The sequence below is a fragment of the Girardinichthys multiradiatus genome, chromosome 12 (genome assembly GCF_021462225.1).
Source record: "Girardinichthys multiradiatus isolate DD_20200921_A chromosome 12, DD_fGirMul_XY1, whole genome shotgun sequence".
Taxonomy (NCBI): Eukaryota; Metazoa; Chordata; class Actinopteri; order Cyprinodontiformes; family Goodeidae; genus Girardinichthys; species Girardinichthys multiradiatus.
The window spans coordinates 15,993,023-16,013,304 of record NC_061805.1 but is presented as its reverse complement, the minus strand read 5'-3'; the positions used below and the strand labels follow the sequence as shown (position 1 = coordinate 16,013,304).

Genomic DNA, 20,282 nt, shown 5'->3' with positions numbered 1-20,282 from the left:
TATTTTCCTGAGGCATCATCTGTTTATGCCCACTTGAGTATCCCATATGGCAAGTTATGTATAATTAAGTACATCATAAATATAAACTCCTTGCTCTCCTCTGAGGAAACAGATATGGGCGTGAAGATACAGTAGCATTTATTACAGTCTTGTGCTTGACAGATCCAGCACTGAGGTTCCAGATGAGCGGCGATCCTGGTATTGAAGCCAGCTGTTAATCCAGACTGACAACAGGCAGATCAACGACAGATGGGTTTTGGTTTCAGAGTCCCTGAGGTGAATTATACCCATCCAGGACAGAGAGGGGCTGAGTGGAGCTGAAAAACAAAATGTGGAGATATAGTGGAAACACTTTACAAATCATTGTCACATTCATGTTTTGCTAAAGGATCGAGTCTGCCATCTAGAGGCTGCAAAAGCCAGTTTCGCTCTTGGATATTTATGACAACAGAAGGGTTAACCTGGCAGTGAATGTAGCCTAAACATAAATAGGGAGGATCTGAAAGTGAGATTTAGTTACCCAATAAAGCATGTAAGCCTCCACTGATCAGTGATTCTATTTAATCGCCATCAAAAATATACAAGATGCCTTTACTTTACCATTAATATTTACATAGTTTCATTGCTCTAAACTTAAGCAAGATCAAATTTTCCACATCTTAGTCATTTCACAAACTAAAAAACCATCCAATGAGTGATATCCTTTTGATCTCAGATTGAAAAAAAAATTCAGGAAATGACGTATGAAACACATCAACTTTGTCCCTACTGTTTACAGACACAGGTTACTCATACACTCATGGCTTGGCTCAGTTCTGCATAAACAGGAGGGGACAAATATAGTCTGGGTGTCAAAGCAGAGCAGGTAGACACACAGAAAAAAGGGGGAAAATGTTTATTATGACTGTGCTCTGGCTTCTGCTTTTACTGCCTGGCTTCAGCACTCTAATGGGATCTCCTCTAGACGAGGTAGGTGGAAAGCTGTAGGCAAACTGGAGCTATGTGGCAGCGGTTCTGCTGCTCTGAGCTCTAGCAAAGTGCATTGAACTCTTCAGCTTTAAACTGGAAACAGATAGCTTTTGCAAAGAAAGGCTAAACTGTGTTTTACTTCATCTAAATGATGCCCTTTAACATACAAACTGTGAATTAGAATGAAGTAGAACGGAAATTATATATGGTTTTACAATATTTTCCCCAAAGAAATGTGTGGCATGCATTTGTATGAGCCTTCTTTACTCTGTTACCCCTAAAATAAAATAAAATGTAACCAATTGCCTCCTAAAGTCAACTAATTTGTAAAAAAAAAAGTAAACCTTTGTACAATTTTACCTGAGTATAAATACAACCAACGATTTTTATCTATGAAACAGTGTGGTGACTGCATCATGGCATTGGCATGCTTTTCTTTGTCAAGGACAGGGAAGCTGTTCAAAGTTGGTAATATAGGTCAGTCCTGGAAGAAAGGATTGTAGGGACAGCAAAATATTTCAGACTGAGGCAGAGGTTAACTTCATAGCATGACGGAATGGCTTAGATCAAAGCATGTTTATGTGATAGAATGGCCCATTCAAAGTCCAGATTTAAATCCAGTTAATATCCAGTATAAAACTTTATGCGCACAGATGTTTTTTATTCAAGTAATTGATTGCGTCGGTCTGTCACGCAATGAAATCAATAGAAAAAAAATGAAATCCATAGAAGTTTTTGGTTGTAATGTGACAAACTATTTAAATAGTATAAATACCTTTACAAGACACTGCAAATGTCCTTACAAAAGTATAGGGCTTTTGTTTTGAACTAAACCGATGCTGTTTCTTCTATCCAAAAGCCACAGGAAAAAGTCTCTGCTTTGAATTCCTCTGCTGACACCACAGGTATGTGTAGCAACATAAGAACACGGTTGGAAATGTCACTTATCTGACATATTTTTTATAAAAATAATTTGATAATATGCAATATTATTGCACTAGAAGAACTATTTCGAAGCTTCGGCTGTGCTCAAAAGCAGTTTCATGTCTGTCTCTACGACGTGTTTTCCATTTGTTTATAGTAAGCAACCGTTTACGTCGTTCAATTCTGATGCCTGAGATCACCCATCTGGAACTGCTGGTGGTAGTGGGGCCAGATGTCCAGCAGGTCCACAAGCAGGACACAGAACGATACATCCTCACCAACCTCAACATTGTAAGTCTAGACATGCATGCATTAAAAGCATTCTTCTCTGAGTAATATTAGAAACTGGGGAGGTAAATGCATAGCAAACATACAAATGGATGCTTTAAGGGGTGATCAATAAATAATGAAGGACTGTATTAGAGGGAAATATATGCACTCTATCCTGAAATGTTAAACTAATAAGCTATGCAACGCACTGCAACGATTACGTTTAGTCACACTGATCAGAAGAAAGTATTAAAAATATGATCAATGCTGTGAATTTTACCCAGGCCTCTGAGCTTTTGAGAGACTTGACCCTGGGTGCCAACATGAGGGTACACCTGGTTCGCATGATCATCCTGTCAGAGCCAGAGGTGAGAGGTTAGGATTTAGATGACTTTGAATATGTGGAACTGTAGAAAATGCATTTCAGTTTTTACAGAGATGCTTTAAGCCATTTCTTATTGTGGCCCTTTTTCTAGGCAGAGATCCAAATGTCCACCAACATCACCTCCTCTCTCAGAAGTGTGTGTGATTGGGGCAGAAGGATCAACCCCTCCAATGACTCAGACCCACTACACGCTGACCTCCTATTGTATATAACAAGGCAAGGATGGTGTCTGTGGAAACTTAAGTAAACATGTACATGCCTTGTAAAAATATTCCATATCCCTTGAATGTTTTCACATTTAAGAACACTGAAACCACAAACTGCTTTGATTTCCTTCTCGTTTAATGTAGCTATGGTTGCATGTTTAGGATCATTGTCTAGTCAGGACGTTAGCTTGAACCACAGTCTAAAGTGTTTTGCAACAGCAGCAATTCTAAAATGTATTCTCCTAGGATTGTCTTTTATTCAGCTTCGCCAGCTAATGAAACACCGACCCGCATCATCCTACTGCCAGAGCAATGTTTCACATTGAGGATGGTATGTTCAGGAAGAGATGAGTTCAGGAAGTTACATTTTGGTTACATCCGTTTAGAGCACCTTCTGACACATGTTTTCTGTTTCCCCAACATGGCTTTTGGCAAACTGCCAAAAGAGCTTCTTATGTATTTCTTTTGACAATGTTATCTTCCTGCTAATCTTCCATAATGGCCAGAATTGTGAAGAGCACAACTATTAGATGTCCTATTAATAGTAAGTAGTAGGTCACTTCTGAAGGTAGTTGGCTACACTGGATTTTATTTCGGGTTATTAGAGTAAATGGAGCAGACGGATGTAAACTTTAACACTTTTCAAATTCTTTTGTTAAACAATTTGAAAACAAAACATACTTTTTCTAAAATCTAAATAAAATACATTGGAGTTTTGGTTTGAAACATAGCAAAATGTGGAAAAGAACAAGGGGTGTGATTACTTTTGCAAGGCACTGTATCTTATGAAAACACAAACAAGGTGATGGTTTAAATATGTTGTAACCCTTAGGTATGACCTGGAGCTGCCTGATGGGAACAAGCAGGTCAGGGGGGTGACACAGCTGGGTGGGGCCTGCTCCAGTGAATGGAGCTGTGTGATCACAGAGGACACGGGGTTCGACCTGGGCATCACCATCGCTCATGAAGTTGGCCACAGGTACAACACAAAGGCATCCATTCATCTACAGGCAGTCTAATATTTGTTTTTTATGTGTCTTTTTCGTAATCGTCTGCTCCATTTAGACGATTCTTGAATTTATAGGTCAATCCTGTCAAAGTGTTCTTCTAATGATATCTGAGGGAGCAATTTGGCATGAGTAACCGGGGAAGTGTCCAGCTGTCACACTTGCACTTTAATAATTTATGTCACTGCCTCCAAAACTATAACTCTTATGTTTCTAAAAGTAAGGATCTGATATAACATCGAGTGCCCAAATGATTGAAATATTTTCAGAACATTATTAATAAAATGACAAAAGGATTGCTACATTTTTAATAACATAATATGATTGAATTAGAATGAAGACTGTTCAAAGTTTACAGCCTTAAGGCCAAGTCTTTAAGGGTCCGTAATCCTTTATAATCTTTTTTATCACTAGGAGAGCAGGTGTAGTCCTAATTTAAAAGATGATTAATAGATGGCTATTATGCACTGGCTTTAAATGTCACCAGTCATTCAAAATCATGTTTTACAGTTGTCGTGCTGGATTAATTCTGCATTAATTCTGCAATTTTAAACTACATTACTTGGCACTTAGTTTTGGAATCAACCACGACGGAGTGGGGAACAGCTGTAGTCGGAGTGGCTTCATGATGGCCTCGGATGGAGGCTACAACAGTGTGGATTTGACCTGGTCCCCCTGCAGCAGACAGCAGCTTCTCACTTTTTTCAGGTAGGGCCAACCTGTTCAGCGCAGCTGTGCATGCACATGTACACACATCTCATCATTAATGAGATGTGTGTACATGTGCATGCACAGAAAACCTGGTGCTGCTGAAAGGGAATTTCATTAGCAAGTTGTAATTTAATATTTTTACTTTATGTTAGGGGAGAGATGGCTTTTTCATTTTTTAGCTATTTTGTCTGGGGTGTACCCCACCTGTCACCCAATGGATAGATGGATTTCCTTAGTAATTTTTATACTAAACACTAAACACTTTGAATTCTTTTGTGGATTGTGAAACTGGTTGAGACTTTCAGCTTAATACCCTCATGTGAAAAATGTAACCTCCTATTATATGCACATGTTATTTAATATACATTTTTAAAATTCTGTAAATTTCAAGTAATTTAGAAAGTAATAATTTCTTTTTCTGGAAAAATTGTCATAAAAACACATTTCTGGTCATGAACAAAATAGGACATCCCTAGATTTATTCAACTGTCATATCAGGCACACATCATCAAAATATGAACCCTTTGAAAGAGAGTTTTCATGTTTGAAACTCAGATATTAAGTTTGGCCTGTTTCCAAAGGTTGAAGTGGGAGTGGTGAGTTTAAAACAGCTGTCTGAGAAAAGAAAAGTGGATCAGCATATGACTATTGTATGTAGTTTACTAAGATCTCAAAAGAATTTCAAATCAGCTATTCCACTATACCAAAACTAGTTCACAAATGGAGGAAAATCTTACAGCATGGCCAGGTCTCACCATCCAAGCAAGTTTACACTGAAAGCAAAATGCAAGATGGTTAAAGAAGTCTCCAAAAAACATAAAATGTCATTATGGCACCTAAAGGAGGCTCTTGCTGCTGTTCATATGACAGTGCATGTCTCCACAATCAGAAAGAGACAGCACATGTTTAATTTTCATGAGCGGTGTGCAATGCGCAAAATGTTGCTCTCCTAGCAAAACATGAAGGCCAGACTAATAGAACACACATAGGAGAGCATAGACAAAGACCAGGACTTCTAAAATGATATTCTTTGGACAGATGGGGAATACTTTGCCATAACAGAAACTTGTGATCTCACATCATAAAATCCACAATAAATTATTCTATGTGTCACAGGTTGCTTGATGAAATTGTGAGACCATCTGAAACAAAATAAAACTGAAGCAGAACTGGGCCCTGCAACGTGACAGTCACCCAAAATATAGCAGTTAGTCCCTTAAACTGCCTGATAATAAAGAAGTGGCAAGTCCTGGGCATAGTCAAAGCCCAGATCTTGGTCTCATTGAGATGCTGTAAGGTGACTTAAAAACAACTGTACATGCAGGAAACCCCTGAAACACCCCACAGCTGGAAGTGAGGGATAAGGCAAAATCTCTCCAGAGAGATGTCAGAGACTGGTTTATAGCCACAGGAAGGGTTTCACTGAAGCTATTCCAGTCAAGGGGGACAACACTAGCTATTAGAGTGCAGGTGTCAGGTGTCCTAACTCTTGCCTCAGCCAGAAATCCTATTTGGTCCAAACGTTTAATTAGTAATACTTTGTTGTTTGAGTACAATTAATTCCATGTTTAAAACAAAAATAAGTTAGACATCAATGTGTGGATATTTATTTTCGAGGAATTTAACATTTATTAGGGTGTCTGATCTTTTCCACACTGTCACTGTAAGTATTTGAAAAATGAGACATCACTCTATCTAACGTTGCTAGTGAAGGGAAAGCTGAATGTGTCAAGGACTTTCCTGCACTGAGAGGCTCCCTACAGGACTGGAAGCCCGGGCAGTATTATGGAGTTGACGACCAGTGTCGCATAGCTTTTGGCAGCACTGCAAGAGCCTGCTCATTCTCCAATCCTGACATGGTATGCCACCTGAAATATCAACTCTGTAACACTAGGTGGCACCTCACTTCATGGAAATATGCATCCAATTCCACTGTACAGGCTGATTCATGTTTACAATTATCGTCTAATTTTCCATTAGCCGGCTTGTCGTGTTCTGTCCTGTCACGTTAAACCTGAAGATGTCAGCTCCTGTAAACGTCTCCTGGTTCCACTGCTGGATGGGACAGAGTGTGCACCCAATCAGGTAATGCTCTCTGCGTGTTTACTGAGAAATCCTGTGGCAGTCATCCCAGAATAGAGAAGTAAGCACAAGCACATTGTTCCCTCTGTCTTCTAGTGGTGTCTGAAGGGACGCTGTGTATTCCCAGATGACTTTGGCTTCTCTGTTGTGGTCAATGGCTCCTGGTCCACCTGGTCTGAGTTTTCCTCCTGCTCCAGGACATGTGGTGGAGGGGTCGTGCTCCGTACGAGGGAATGCAACAACCCAAGGTAGCAAGTGTTACACGAGCATTAAGATCTACTTGACAGAGATTCCTTTGTAAGAGATGTGTGCCATGTGTTTTCAGACCTGCTTTTGGAGGAAATGATTGTGAGGGTCCAGATATTGAGGCTGAACTTTGTAACCAACAGGCAAGTTCTAACAGGTTTTGTTTACAATGGGCTTCTTTATTTTACTACATTGCCTTGCAAAAATATTCATTCTCCATAAAACTTTTTACATTTTGTCAAGTTGCAATCACAAATGTAAACCAAGTTTGTAGAGGAAGAAAAATGATTTTCAAGTCTTGCTGCATATTCTCTATTGGAATTCAGTTCAGTTCAGTTTTATCTATATAGAACCAATTCACAACACGTCATCTCAAGGCAATTTATACAGATTTCAAGTCAGGTACATACATTCCTATTATTCCTAACTATCAAACCTAACTATGCAGTCAAATTCAGTTTATTATTTAAATTGGTTAAAACGTTTTTGCATCCAAGGAAACCAGTGTCAGTGACTTTCAGCATGCACTCCTCTTGGATTCAATTCAAAAATACTTTATTAATCCCAAAGGGAAATTAAATGTTGTTATAGCTCATATTATGAAGGTTTCCTCAAAGAGTCGTTGTAGATGCTGATGGCTGTGGCCAGGAAGGATCTCCTGTAGCGCTCCGTCTTACAGCAGATCTGAAGAAGCCTCTGACTGAAGACACTCTGTTGTTGTAGGACAGTCTCATGAAGAGGATGCTCAGGGTTCTCCATAATGTTCTTCATTTTATGAAGAATCCGTCTTTCCACAATGATCTCCAGAGGTTCCAGAGGAGTCCCCAGAACAGAGCCAGCCTTTTTTATCAGCTTGTTGAGCTTTTTTAAGCTCATGCTCATGAGCATGTAGCGACAATGGTCAGTCGCTTGCATTTACTTTGCAGCAATCCTTCATACTGAGTGGAAAGTAAAACTTCACTTTAATAGGAAGAAACCTCCAGCAGAACCAGGTTCAGTGTGAGTAGCCATTTACCCTGACGATCTGGGGGAATCAGGTCTGGACTTAAACAAGGCCATTCTAACAAATGTATATTGTTTAAACTAGACCATTCCATTATAGCTGTCTGTTTAGGGATGCTTTTCTATTGGAAAGTGAACTTCTGGCCAGCTTTCAGTCTTTTCCAGCTTCTAACAGGCTTTTCATCCAGGATTGCCCTGTATTTAGATCCTGCCATCATACCATAAACTCTGACAAGCTTCCTTGTCCCAGCTGAAGAACAGCATAATCACAACATGTTTCACAACATTTTCACAGTGATGTGCATGTGATGATTTTGCATGCAGGTCAAAAAGTTTCTCTCCACAATGTTTTACTTCTGTTCATAATAAGCGACCATCTACACGTCATTCAGCTCTGATGCCTTAAAGGCTATAAAGTTTTGGTCTTATCTGAACAGATGCAGGTCTGTTCTCCTTTAAGGGCACTGCTTTGACCTGGTAAGTTTGCAGTTGTATCATACTCTTTCCATTTTCAGGTGACAAAATAAAGAGTGCATATTGAGATGTTCAAACTTGGGTATAATCTTTTATAACCTGACTCTTCTTTAAAATCTAAACATCTTCAACTTCTTTACTTTACTTGACCTGTATGCTGTGTTCCCTGGTCCTCATGCTGTTGGTTCACTAATGTTCTCCAACAAACCTCTAAGGCCTTCACAGAACAATTCTATTTTTCTATAAAAATTTAATTATACACAGGTGCTCTCTAAACCATGGGCTGCTGTGGTTCAGTGGGAAAAGTGTTGCTGTCGGAAAAGTTGTGGTTTCAGTTTAAGTTTCCTTCCCTGCCACACCAACGTGCCCTTGAGCAAAAAACTTAACTCCAAGTTGCTGTGGATGTATGAATGTGAGAGCAGCTGAGTGAACAAGACACAGTATAAAATCTCTTTTCGTTGCTAGTATGACACAGAAAAACACTGTGTAATTTCAGTTCATTTATTATTTATTCACTAATTAGGTGACATCTCAATGGAATTGGACACACAGGGTTTTATTAATGGTTAACTTGGTGTATAAAACAAAACTCCCATTAAAAAAACAAGATAAATACCTGTATACCTGTAATCTGTATTAAAACCTTTGAAAAGCACTGTAGTGCAGTGTCACTAACTTAGTGAATGATTGTACCCATTTCTCTTTTTTAAAGTTTATACGTTGTTTTGAAAGAATCTCCAAGATGTTAACATTTGTTGTAATTAAAAGCAAAGAGAGAGAGATCTTGGGAGGAAATTTGCTAGATTTATATTGACAGCTCCTCCACAGCACATGGCAAACTGTTTTATAAGCCCAATCTCTTTCTACCCCTGTTGCTTTAGCCTTGTAAGCAGACCCAGTTGGAGTTCATGGCAGAGCAGTGTTCACAAACAGACCTCCAACCCCTATACCTGCTACCCAACACTGCCTCCTTCTACAAATGGATCCCCACTATTGGCTTTGTCAAAGGTGACGGTAATCAAAAGATTTCTACTTATTTTCTACTTTTTAAACAGAGAAAATCAGCAACTCATATTTTTAAATTTTTTTTATTTGGCCATGATCAGGGGATGAGCAGTGCAGATATATGTGTCAGTCAGATAGAGAAAACTTCATAGTAAGCCGTGGGTCTTGTTTTGTGGACGGTACTCGCTGTGAGTCGGAGAGCCTAACTTCTTACGGCACAACAGCTGCATGTCTTCAAGGCAGATGCCAGGTAAAGAAGAATTTACATGCCAGAAAACAGATTTCGTTTGGTTTTACTTTCACTTTGTTGCCCTTTGTTTTGATTCTCTATTCAGCTGTTCGGGTGTGATGCAGTGCTGCACTCCGGGAAAGTGTGGGATGTGTGTGGGGTGTGTGGTGGAGATGGGTCGACCTGCATTTTAAAATCTGCCTCCTACAGTGGTGGTCGTGCCAAAGGTAACAAATTACTGGGTAACTAATTGCCTTTCTTAACAATGCAACACATGAAACCGAATACATTCACCTAAATTCTTTCTCCTCTTTCCCAAAAAGAGTACACCACTTTTCTGACTCTGCCAATTAATGCCACTCAGGTCCATATTGTTAACAGGGCACCTGTCTTCACTCACTTAGGTGAGTGAAATCTCTTTATAAGAGTTTTAAATATCTACAACACAAGTAGAAAATGTGTGGTGGTTTTCTGTCTGCAGCTGTAATGGTTGGGGATCAATACATTGTGTCTGGAAAGGGTGCCATGGCTCTGAATGTCACCCATCCCTCACCACTAGATGAAGACCATATACAGTACCGCCTTCACCTGACTTTTGACCTTTTACCTGAGATTGAAGAAGTGGTAGTACCTGGACCTCTGAAACAGGAGATAACTGTACAGGTCAGGAAAAGGAAGCTCTTTAATTACAATAGATGCAATAAATGGTATTTCCGAAGGACCCCGTAACACCAGATTGAGACAACTCCTCCTGGAGGGGCACCTCCAAGACGGCTTGAGCAGAAAAATGTTTGAAAGTAATCATGACGATCCTGTGCTCCTAGTACGTCCCTTTCGGTTTCCCATAATCGAGTTGATTTCACTAAATATTTGAGGTTTCTCCACCTCGACCATCAGTTTCACCAGTATTTTCAATCCCTTATAAGTAACATTAGAAGGGCATAAAAATAACTTCTGTATGTATCACTGCACACCACTAAGTGTGTCATGTTGAGCAATCTTTTTTTTTTTTTTACAGTGTCTTTTTCTGACAACGTATGCAAACAGAATTGTGGGTCTGGTTGCCTTGTTATACCAGTGGCATATTTGCTCTGCAAAACACGACATGTCCCCTGTTGGCTTTATTAAATTAGTGACAGCAAGACAGGCTATACCGGGTTCAGGCATTATATTACACCGCTTAGAAGGCTGCCAGCGCAGTGTAGGTGTAATGCGGTTTTAAGCCTTGGCACAAGGTCAGCATAGCCTCCCCTCTAAATTTGCTGATTACTATCCCACACAGGTGCATGTGGGCCATGTGTCATGGATGAACTACCTCTACTGCTACCAGGCTCCTCTATGCAGATCCCGGAACCTAGATCTGCTATCACCACAATAATGAACCCTCCCGATCTAACCCTGAGAATTTTGTGCATACTCAAAAGAGTTGGAAAACTTTCACACTCCATCATGCATAACAGGAAGCACACTGTGTTGTTAATGTACCCCAGAGGGACCGTGGAGAGGCCATCCATGAGCTAATGAATTTCTTTTTTTTTTTTTTTGTAGAGCTGTCTGAATACGATGCAAAGGGGAGCTAGTTATCTAGAAAGAAAGAAGCAGTGTTTGTCTGTAGTACATTGTCCATGCTTGAGATTATTTTCTAGGAAATAAATTAGGTATAGACAGCTAATGTTTGCACTTTTTATTCCAGATCTATCGCAAATATGGAAAAGAATATGGTGAAAAAACCAATCCAAACATTCACTTTCAGTTTTATGTACCAAGAAACAAGAACTTGACAGACAGCTCACCTAGAGGCAAATGGGCTGCTTTGACAACACCTTGCTCTGTCACTTGTGGATTGGGTAAATAATTTAATGTTCAATGATAAATGCATGTAATGCATGATATGCATGTAATAAAATAAGTAAGACGACCTCCCAAGCTTTTTTCATGCTTCTCTACCTCTGTACAGGTATAGAGAAGTATGAGCATGTCTGTGTAGATGAAGACACCAACAACCTTTTGAAGCCACACTACTGTAAAGCCCCTCCTCCAACCACAGCACTGCACAGAACTTGTCAGCTCCCGTCCTGTCCCCCCAGGTTAAGCTAACTCTCAACTCAGTATTTTTTACTATTATTAATCCTCCCATTGCTGGTATGCACAGCCCAAATGAATATACATGAATAATTGACTATTTTGCAAGTGGGATGCAGGAAGTTTTGGGATTTGTAGTGCCTCCTGTGAGGGGAGGGATTTCAGGTGCGTCATGTATGATGTGTTCAAAAACATGGATCAAGTGTGGTAAAGGTTCCAAAATATTAGCATATTGTGATAAAGTTCATTATTTTCCATAATGTCATGATGAAAATTTAACATTCATATATTTTAGATTCATTGCACACTAACTGAAATATTTCAGGTCTTTTATTGTCTTAATACGGATGATTTTGGCTTTTGGCTGATTTACAGCTCATGAAAACCCAAAATTCCTATCTCACAAAATTAGCATATCATTAAAAGGGTCTCTAAACGAGCTATGAACCTAATCATCTGAATCAACGAGTTAACTCTAAATACCTGCAAAAGATTCCTGAGGCCTTTAAAACTCCCAGCCTGGTTAATCTCTCAAAACCCCAATCATGGGTAAGACTGCCGACCTGACTGCTGTCCAGAAGGCCACTATTGACACCCTCAAGCAAGAGGGTAAGACACAGAAAGAAATTTCTGAACGAATAGGCTGTTCCCAGAGTGCTGTATCAAGGCACCTCAGTGGGAAGTCTGTGGGAAGAAAAAAGTGTGGCAGAAAACGCTGCACAATGAGAAGAGGTGACCGGACCCTGAGGAAGATTGTGGAGAAGGGCCGATTCCAGACCTTGGGGGACCTGCGGAAGCAGTGGACTGAGTCTGGAGTAGAAACATCCAGAACCACCGTGCACAGGCGTGTGCAGGAAATGGGCTACAGGTGCCGCATTCACCAGGTCAAGCCACTTTTGAACCAGAAACAGCGGCAGAAGCGCCTGACCTGGGCTACAGAGAAGCAGTACTGGACTGTTGCTCAGTGGTCCAAAGTACTTTTTTCGGATGAAAGCAAATTCTGCATGTCATTCGGAAATCAAGGTGCCAGAGTCTGGAGGAAGACTGGGGAGAAGGAAATGCCAAAATGCCAGAAGTCCAGTGTCAAGTACCCACAGTCAGTGATGGTCTGGGGTGCCGTGTCAGCTGCTGGTGTTGGTCCACTGTGTTTTATCAAGGGCAGGGTCAATGCAGCTAGCTATCAGGAGATTTTGGAGCACTTCATGCTTCCATCTGCTGAAAAGCTTTATGGAGATGAAGATTTCATTTTTCAGCACAACCTGGCACCTGCTCACAGTGCCAAAACCACTGGTAAATGGTTTACTGACCATGGTATCACTGTGCTCAATTGACCTGCCAACTCTCCTGACCTGAACCCCATAGAGAATCTGTGGGATATTGTGAAGAGAATGTTGAGAGACTCAAGACCCAACACTCTGGATGAGCTAAAGGCCGCTATCGAAGCATCCTGGGCCTCCATAAGACCTCAGCAGTGCCACAGGCTGATTGCTAATATTTTGAGAAGGACCTGTAGAAGACTTTATGTTTTTCTGCTGCCGTAAACTTGGTTTCATGTAAAACAATTTATCTACAGATGGTCTGTGTCAGAGCCAGCAAACTGTTCTGCAGTGTGTGGACCAGGAGAAGCAAAACGCAACGTGTCATGTATCCGGCAAGAAGATGGTTTGGATGTCTTGGTGGATCAAAGTTTTTGTTTAAATCAGATCAAACCTCTGGATTCATTGCCATGTTTGGTGAACGTCTGCCCCATTGGGTGGGAATCTGAGGGGGAGGTAAAGCCAAAAAGACATTGACTTTTTAATTTCATTACCAATGCCTAAACAGTCTTTCTCCTGACCAGGTACAGCCCAGTTTAAAGTCTAGTTTGTTACCACGCTCTAGACAGGCTCCTGTGTATGTCTGGAGCCCTGTTGTCAGCCAGTGTTCTAGGACCTGTGGAAATGGTAAGCTGAAACTGTAGCCATATTCACTTCAGAGGCAGCACATTCTCCTTCAGTGTAGTAACTCAAGGCCCAATGCTCATGCATGAAAGGAACCCTACAAGTGTGGTTTTCTTGTGTGGATCACCAGACCAGACTGGGGGTGCCTGACTTCAACTGTGACTCTTCCAGCAAGCCTGATCCTCACACTGAGATGTGTGGTATTTCTCCCTGCCCTTCAATGTAAGAAACTTTTTAATTTTTACATTTATTTCTTTATTATTTGCATTATTTGTAGCATCCAGAGTACTGCTGTGCAAATGCATTCATACACTTTGAATTTTTGGTCACATTTTGCCATTTTATGTCATACATATTTTTATGATTGTATGTGCTGGAGCAACACAAAGTACTGCAGATAGTGAAAGTTAAGGAACATAATACATAGTTTTCAAAACAAAAGAAACATTTAAAAGGTGTTCAGTCTTCTTTCTGATTTCCTAAATAAAATCTTGTGCAACCAAATGCATTCAAATGTTAATTAATATTTAGATTCCACCTTTGTGTAACTTAAAGTCAGTATAAATGTAGATAAGAAATGCAATAAAAGTCCAATTTCCCATTTACCATAAGCCATGTAGAGGACACAGCAAATATCTGGAAGCAGGTGCTCTTGTCAGAAGAGAAAACATTTGACTTTCTAGCCTACAAGCAAAACGTTATGTGTGGAAAACTGTCATTATACATCACCCTGTAAATACATCTCATCATTGAAATATGGTGGTTGCAGCATCATGCTGTGGGGGATGCATTGATTCAGCAAGACAGGGAAGCTGGTCAGAGTTGAGGGGGAAATGGATGGAGCTAAGTACAGGGCAATCTTTCGAAGAAAACCTCTTAGAGGCTGCAACAAACATGAGTTTTTCAAACGGAGTTTCATCTTTTAACAAAAGACCAACCTTAAACATACACCCAGAGCTACAATGGAACGGCTTACATCAAATCATATTACTGTTTTAGAATGGCCCAGTCAAAGTCCAGACCTATCTTCATCTAAGAATCTATTGCAAGACTTATCAATGGATCTTCACAAATGCTCTCCATCTAATCCAAGAAGAATGTGCACAATGTTTTGAGTCTTGATGTATAAAAATTTTAGAAATATACCAAAAATTATTTGCATCCGTAATTGCTGCAACATGTTGTTCTACAACATATTGATTCATAAGGGCTGAATGCAAATACACTTTTCAGATTTTCATTTTTGAAAAATGAAATTAATTCATTAAAGACCATGTATAATCCTCCTTCCATGTTGTAATGTGTAATCATTTGGAAAGATTTAAGGAGTGTAGAATAAGGATGTTCATTCTACAGCTGTATGCTGTTTATCATCTAACAACCAGGTGGCGCTCAAAGCAAGGAGTCTGCAGTGTAACGTGTGGAGGCGGGGTAGCCAAGAGAGTGCTGTTCTGTGCTAGAGAGGCAAATGGGGAGCAGGAGGAGGTGTTGGAGGACTACAACTGCAGCAGTTTTCCCAAACCAACAGCAGTGGTTTCGTGTAATACCCACAGCTGCCCTGCAAGGTGAATTGCACACAAGCAATCTGTAACCAGTTGTTTTTGCAAAGGGCAAAAGTCATCTCACCATCAGCATCACTCGTCCAGGTGGAAGGTATTCAGGACATCGGCCTGCTCTGTGTCCTGTGACCTGGGTGTAGCTCAGAGGAATGTGTCTTGTGTCCAGTTTATCCATGGAAAGGAGAGCGTGGTTCCAAAGGATAGCTGCCATGCGGGTGTCAAACCTGCCACCACGGTGCCTTGCCTGGTGCAAGTGTGCACCTTCAAGTGGGAGGTGAAACCATGGAGCCAGGTACATGTGACAGGATGGGAATATGAAGATTAGTTTAGACTGAAGTAATTAAAAAATAAATGATTAGCAGATTTTTTGAGATCATCCAGTTAACAAAGAAAAACACTAATAATTCTGATTAGGTACATGCATGTCTTTTTCGAGTGCATGCATTTCCACAGTATGTTATTTAAATCTTACCACCAGTTTATTTGAACACTGCTCATAGTCTAAACAATATGTCACACTCTGTTTATACATGATCCTGCTTACACTGTGACCTGTGCTCACCTCTCATGTTGTCACTCCTAAGTGTTCAGCACCCTGTGGATATGGTATCCAGTCCAGAGCTGTCTCCTGCATGGGCCCCTCTGAACCTGAGCCTCTCAGCCCCCTGTTTTGCATGCACATACCCAAACCAATCACAATCCGAGGCTGCTACATGGGCAGCTGCAGGGACGTCACCTCGGACAAGACCACTTCAATCAGGAAAGCAAACCTAACAGAAAAGCCTCTCCCATCTCCCACTCCGGTACATAAAGATGCACCACAGCAACACATAGGCAGCATTCCTCCGAGGTCAACAGAGGCCATGACCATCAAACAGACTACCACAGCCATTCCAACACCTAAGTATAGTGAGTGGACATCCTTTATCATGGTGTATTAGCAGATAAAGTTAGAGCATGATTATTATCACAGTGCATGTGCCTTTTCAGGTGCATGTGGACAGCTACTCCTGGAGGAATCTGGCACTGTGGATTTAAACAACGCTCCGAGCAGATGCACAGTGTCAATAGGTAGACCTATCGACGAGGTCATCAGCATTAGAGTCATATCCAGCTCTTTGGATTGCAGAAAAAGTATGTTTTTCTTTCAACAATTCAATAATTCTGAAGTCTGACGCAGACACAACGATGTATGTAACCCTGTGTGTGCTGAACAGGGGAGTATGTGGCATTTTTCGATCGTCTGGCTTTCGTGAGGAAGTGCGTGCATGCAGCAGGCAGTGAACTGTCCACCAGAACCAATGTCCTGCTTGTTCGGCAAAGTCTGGTCACTCCTGGAAATGGGGTTGTGTTTACCTACAGATCGGAGAAGAATACAAAAAGGAACCACCATCAAGGTAAGGCAACTGTATTTAATAACCTTAGCAAACTACAGTGCCTTGCAAAAGTTTTCTTCCCTGCCTTTTCACTTTTTTTGTAACATTCCAACCTGTAATTCAAATGTTTTTTAATCTTATTTTAAGTGATGGACCTGCACAAAAGTGAAATTATGAAATTAGAAAAAATATATATAAAAAAAGAGAAAATAAATTTTTTTTTAGTTTGCATGTGCATGTGTATACACCCCCTTTGTTATTAAGCCACTAAAAAGTTCAGGTGCAACCACTTACATTCACATCTCTTATAATTAGTGACATGCAGTAAATCTGTGTGCAGTCTACGTGTCACGAGATCTGTCAGTTAAAACACACCTTTTCTAAATGGCCCCAGAGGTTGCAGCACCACTAATCAAGAGGCATCGCACCTTGAATACCAAGGAGCTCTCCAAACAATTCAGGGACAAAGTTGTGGAGATGTACTAGTAGTCAAGGGTTAAAAATAAAATAACAATATTTGATGTTCCCTCGAATCCCCATCAAATCTTCAAATGGAAAGTACATGGTACCACAACAAACCTTCCAAGAGCGGACTGTCCACCAAAACTCACAGACCAGGCAAGGAGGGCATTAATCAGAGAGACATCTCAGAGACCAAAGGTATCCCTGAAGGAGTTACAGAGTTCCACAGCAGAGACTGGAGTATCTGTCCATAGGACCACAATAAGTTGTGCTCTCCATAGAGCTGGGCTTTATGGAAGAGTGGACAGGAAAAAAACCATTACTTAGTGGTAAAAATAAGAAGGCATGTTTTGAGTTTGCCAAAAGGCATGTGGACAACTCCTCAATTCTATGGGGGAAGGTGCTCTGGTCAGATGAGACTAAAATTGAACTTTTCAGTTAAGTCTATGTCTGGCCCAAACCCAACACATCCCATCACCCCAAGAACACCATCCACAAAGTGAAACCTGCTGGTGTCAGCATCATGGTGTGGGGATGTTTTTCAGCAGCATGACTGGGAAACTGGTCTGAGTCGAAGGAAAATTGGATGATGCTAAATACAGGGATATTCCTGAGCAAAATCTGTGTCAGTCTGCCTGTGATTTGAGACCAGGACTGAGGTTCACCTTCCAGCAGGACAATGACCCGAAGTATACTGCTAAAGCAACACTCAAGTGGTTTAAGGGGAAACATTTAAATGTGTTGAAATGGCCTAGTCAAAGTCCAGACCTTAATCCAATTGAGAATCTGTGGTTTCACTTGAAGATTGCTATTTACAAACAAAAACCATCAAACATGATGGAGTTGGAGCAGTTTTGCCTCAAGGAATGGGCATAAATCCCAGTGGCAAGATGTGGCAAGCTCATACAGACTTGTCCAAAGCGACTCGCAGCTGTGATTGCCGCAAAAGGGGGCTCTACAAAGTACTGACTTTAGGGGGGGTGGACAGTTATGCATACTGAAGTTTCTGTTGTTTTGTCCTATTTTTGTTTGCTTCACAATAAAAAAAATAATACATCTCCAGAGTTGTAGGCATGTTGTGTAAATGAAATGGTGCAAACTCCCAAACAATCCATTTTAATAACAGGTTGTGAGGCAACAAAACATGAAAAATATCAATGGGGTTTATTACTTTTGCAAGGCACTGTATATTGGCTGCATGTGATTTTTAGAACTTTAAAGTACTTATTCTTACATTTACAGGTACATCTCAGTAAATCAGAATATTCATTCCAATTAGGCTTTTATGTCAGATCTAAAGTACCTTTTCAAAGTACCTTTTGAAAATAACAACCTTTAAGCAGCATTAAGCCCACATTTCTGTACTAAGATGTATTTTTATTGGTCTGATGTAATATTATAACCTTAGTTTCACGCTTTCATTATCTGTAAGTGGAAAAACATCATAATTAACAGAGATAAAGACTTGTGTGTAATTAACCTATATATGTTTCACTTAGTGAACTGAATTACTGAAATAAATGACATTTTCAATAATATTCTAATTTATTGAGATGCACCTGTAAAGCTGGATAAAGCCCAAGCTACATCTCACACTCCCTTTTCAGGTACAATTAAAGCAAGATATTTACATACACTATAAAAAGAAAAAGAGCCTGTTTGCCTCACTCTAAATCAGAATAAATGTTTATTGTTTTAGGTCCGTTGGGGCTATCAAAATTTTTTCTATTTGTCAAATGCCAGAATAAGGAGCTTCTTCTTTCAGCTTTTCCCTTTCAGGGGTTACCACAGCAAGTCATCTGTCTCCATCTATCCCTATCGTCTGCATCTTAAATGCCAGAATAATGAGCAAGTTCTTTTACATGCACTAAGAATAGCAAACTTTTGAACAGTTTTTGAAATGATGATGATGTTATGGCTTTGTACACCTTTAACCAAGTTTTTGTTAAATATACCTTTGGATGTATTTTAAGGCAGCACCTCAAAAACACTTCCTCCTTGTGTGACTTCGTCTAATGTAATATCAGACCGCGAGAACAAATGGTTCTGTGTTTTTTAATACAGCATATGTAAATATCGGGTTTTAGCAGTATATACTTTCAAGAATAATGTGATCATATTGATATTAGAGAAACTGTTTTACCAAATATGAAATTAGGGGAATAAAGAAAAATTAAAAAATATATTTTATTTTACTCTTGATTTTTAGCAAAAATTATTTTAATGATTCTTTTTGACAGAACCCTGCTTTCTTAAAAACTCTTTTATAAATCCATTATTTTAAAATGATTTCTATAGTCTTATATGACAGTATTTTAAGGTCTGTTGTGTTATTTCATTGTAACGTTATTGTAAATGTTATGGTTTTGGCATTCTTTTCTGTCTTGTTTTACTAATTGTACTGATCAACGTTCTTCTTAATTGACAGTAAGCTGAATTAATTTGAATGAAAAGTACTTATATAAATAAAAGAATTACTTAAATTAAGACTAGACCTTTTGAGTACAAATATTCTCAGGGGGAATACCCTCAATTTATTCGAATAACATGATTGCAGAGGTGTTGACGATTTAATCTGGTTGGTTCATAATGGTTGGTTTTTTTCCCCCTCCACCTTCACACTGCCACTATAGATTTAGGGATTGCCACTACAAATTTTTATTTCAGCCTTGAAAAGGAATTTGCTGCTGCGAAAATCTCAACAAATGCTGGAAGTCTTTAACTTTCCACAGATGTAAGTGCATTAAACTACACCTGATTGTTTGCTCAACGAACAATAAGCAACTGTCCTTCAATTTTGCCACACAGGTTGCGACGTTCAGCTATTTTCCCCCGGCGGCATTTTTGAGAATCCAGTCACATCAAACAGCAGTCACACCTGCCGAGTGCTCATCAACGCCCCTCCCTCAGTGAAGATCAGGATCCAGGCGCTGCACATAGGATCAGTATTCAACACCACCAACTCCCAGTCTACATTTATTATGGTGCAAACAAGCTTTTGTTTTTAATGCCATACACACTCAGGTATAGGGAATTTGGTTGAAGAATAAAAACTGTTATCATTGTGTTTCTTGTTCAGATCCGAGACATGGATGTCTTAAAGACCAACGTGTTCAATGGCCAGCAGCTGTTTCTGTGGCACTCCTCTGGAAATATGGCTGAGGTTGAATTTCACGGTGATTACCTGTACTCCAAAGGAACCTTCAGAGCTGAATATTCCTTTGTGCGTTTTTAATCCGAGCAACAAACTTTTAGGAATAGGTTAAAGATTATATATGTAACATTTCTTAGGTTTGCTGTACCTAAAATGATCATTTATCCTATTATGTAGAAAAATCCCTTTTCATGTAATT

The 20,282-nt window shown here is 39.9% G+C and overlaps 1 protein-coding gene across 1 annotated transcript; it reads left to right on the top strand.

The window, feature by feature from the left end:
- Positions 1–770: 770 nt before the first annotated feature.
- On the top strand, positions 771–20,254 carry adamts13 (ADAM metallopeptidase with thrombospondin type 1 motif, 13). The gene is made up of 28 exons (XM_047381047.1): positions 771–969; positions 1,829–1,874; positions 2,051–2,184; positions 2,448–2,531; positions 2,640–2,764; positions 3,587–3,733; positions 4,335–4,469; positions 6,181–6,331; positions 6,453–6,557; positions 6,651–6,802; positions 6,880–6,943; positions 9,158–9,284; positions 9,383–9,531; positions 9,617–9,737; positions 9,834–9,914; positions 9,992–10,173; positions 11,204–11,357; positions 11,468–11,597; positions 13,166–13,364; positions 13,433–13,535; positions 13,625–13,754; positions 14,918–15,097; positions 15,179–15,383; positions 15,676–16,000; positions 16,082–16,225; positions 16,309–16,488; positions 19,738–19,913; positions 20,009–20,254. Exons 1-28 carry the CDS (start codon positions 892–894, stop codon positions 20,162–20,164), a joined length of 3,963 nt encoding a protein of 1,320 aa, XP_047237003.1. The 5' UTR covers positions 771–891; the 3' UTR covers positions 20,165–20,254.
- The last annotated feature ends 28 nt before the right edge of the window (positions 20,255–20,282 follow it).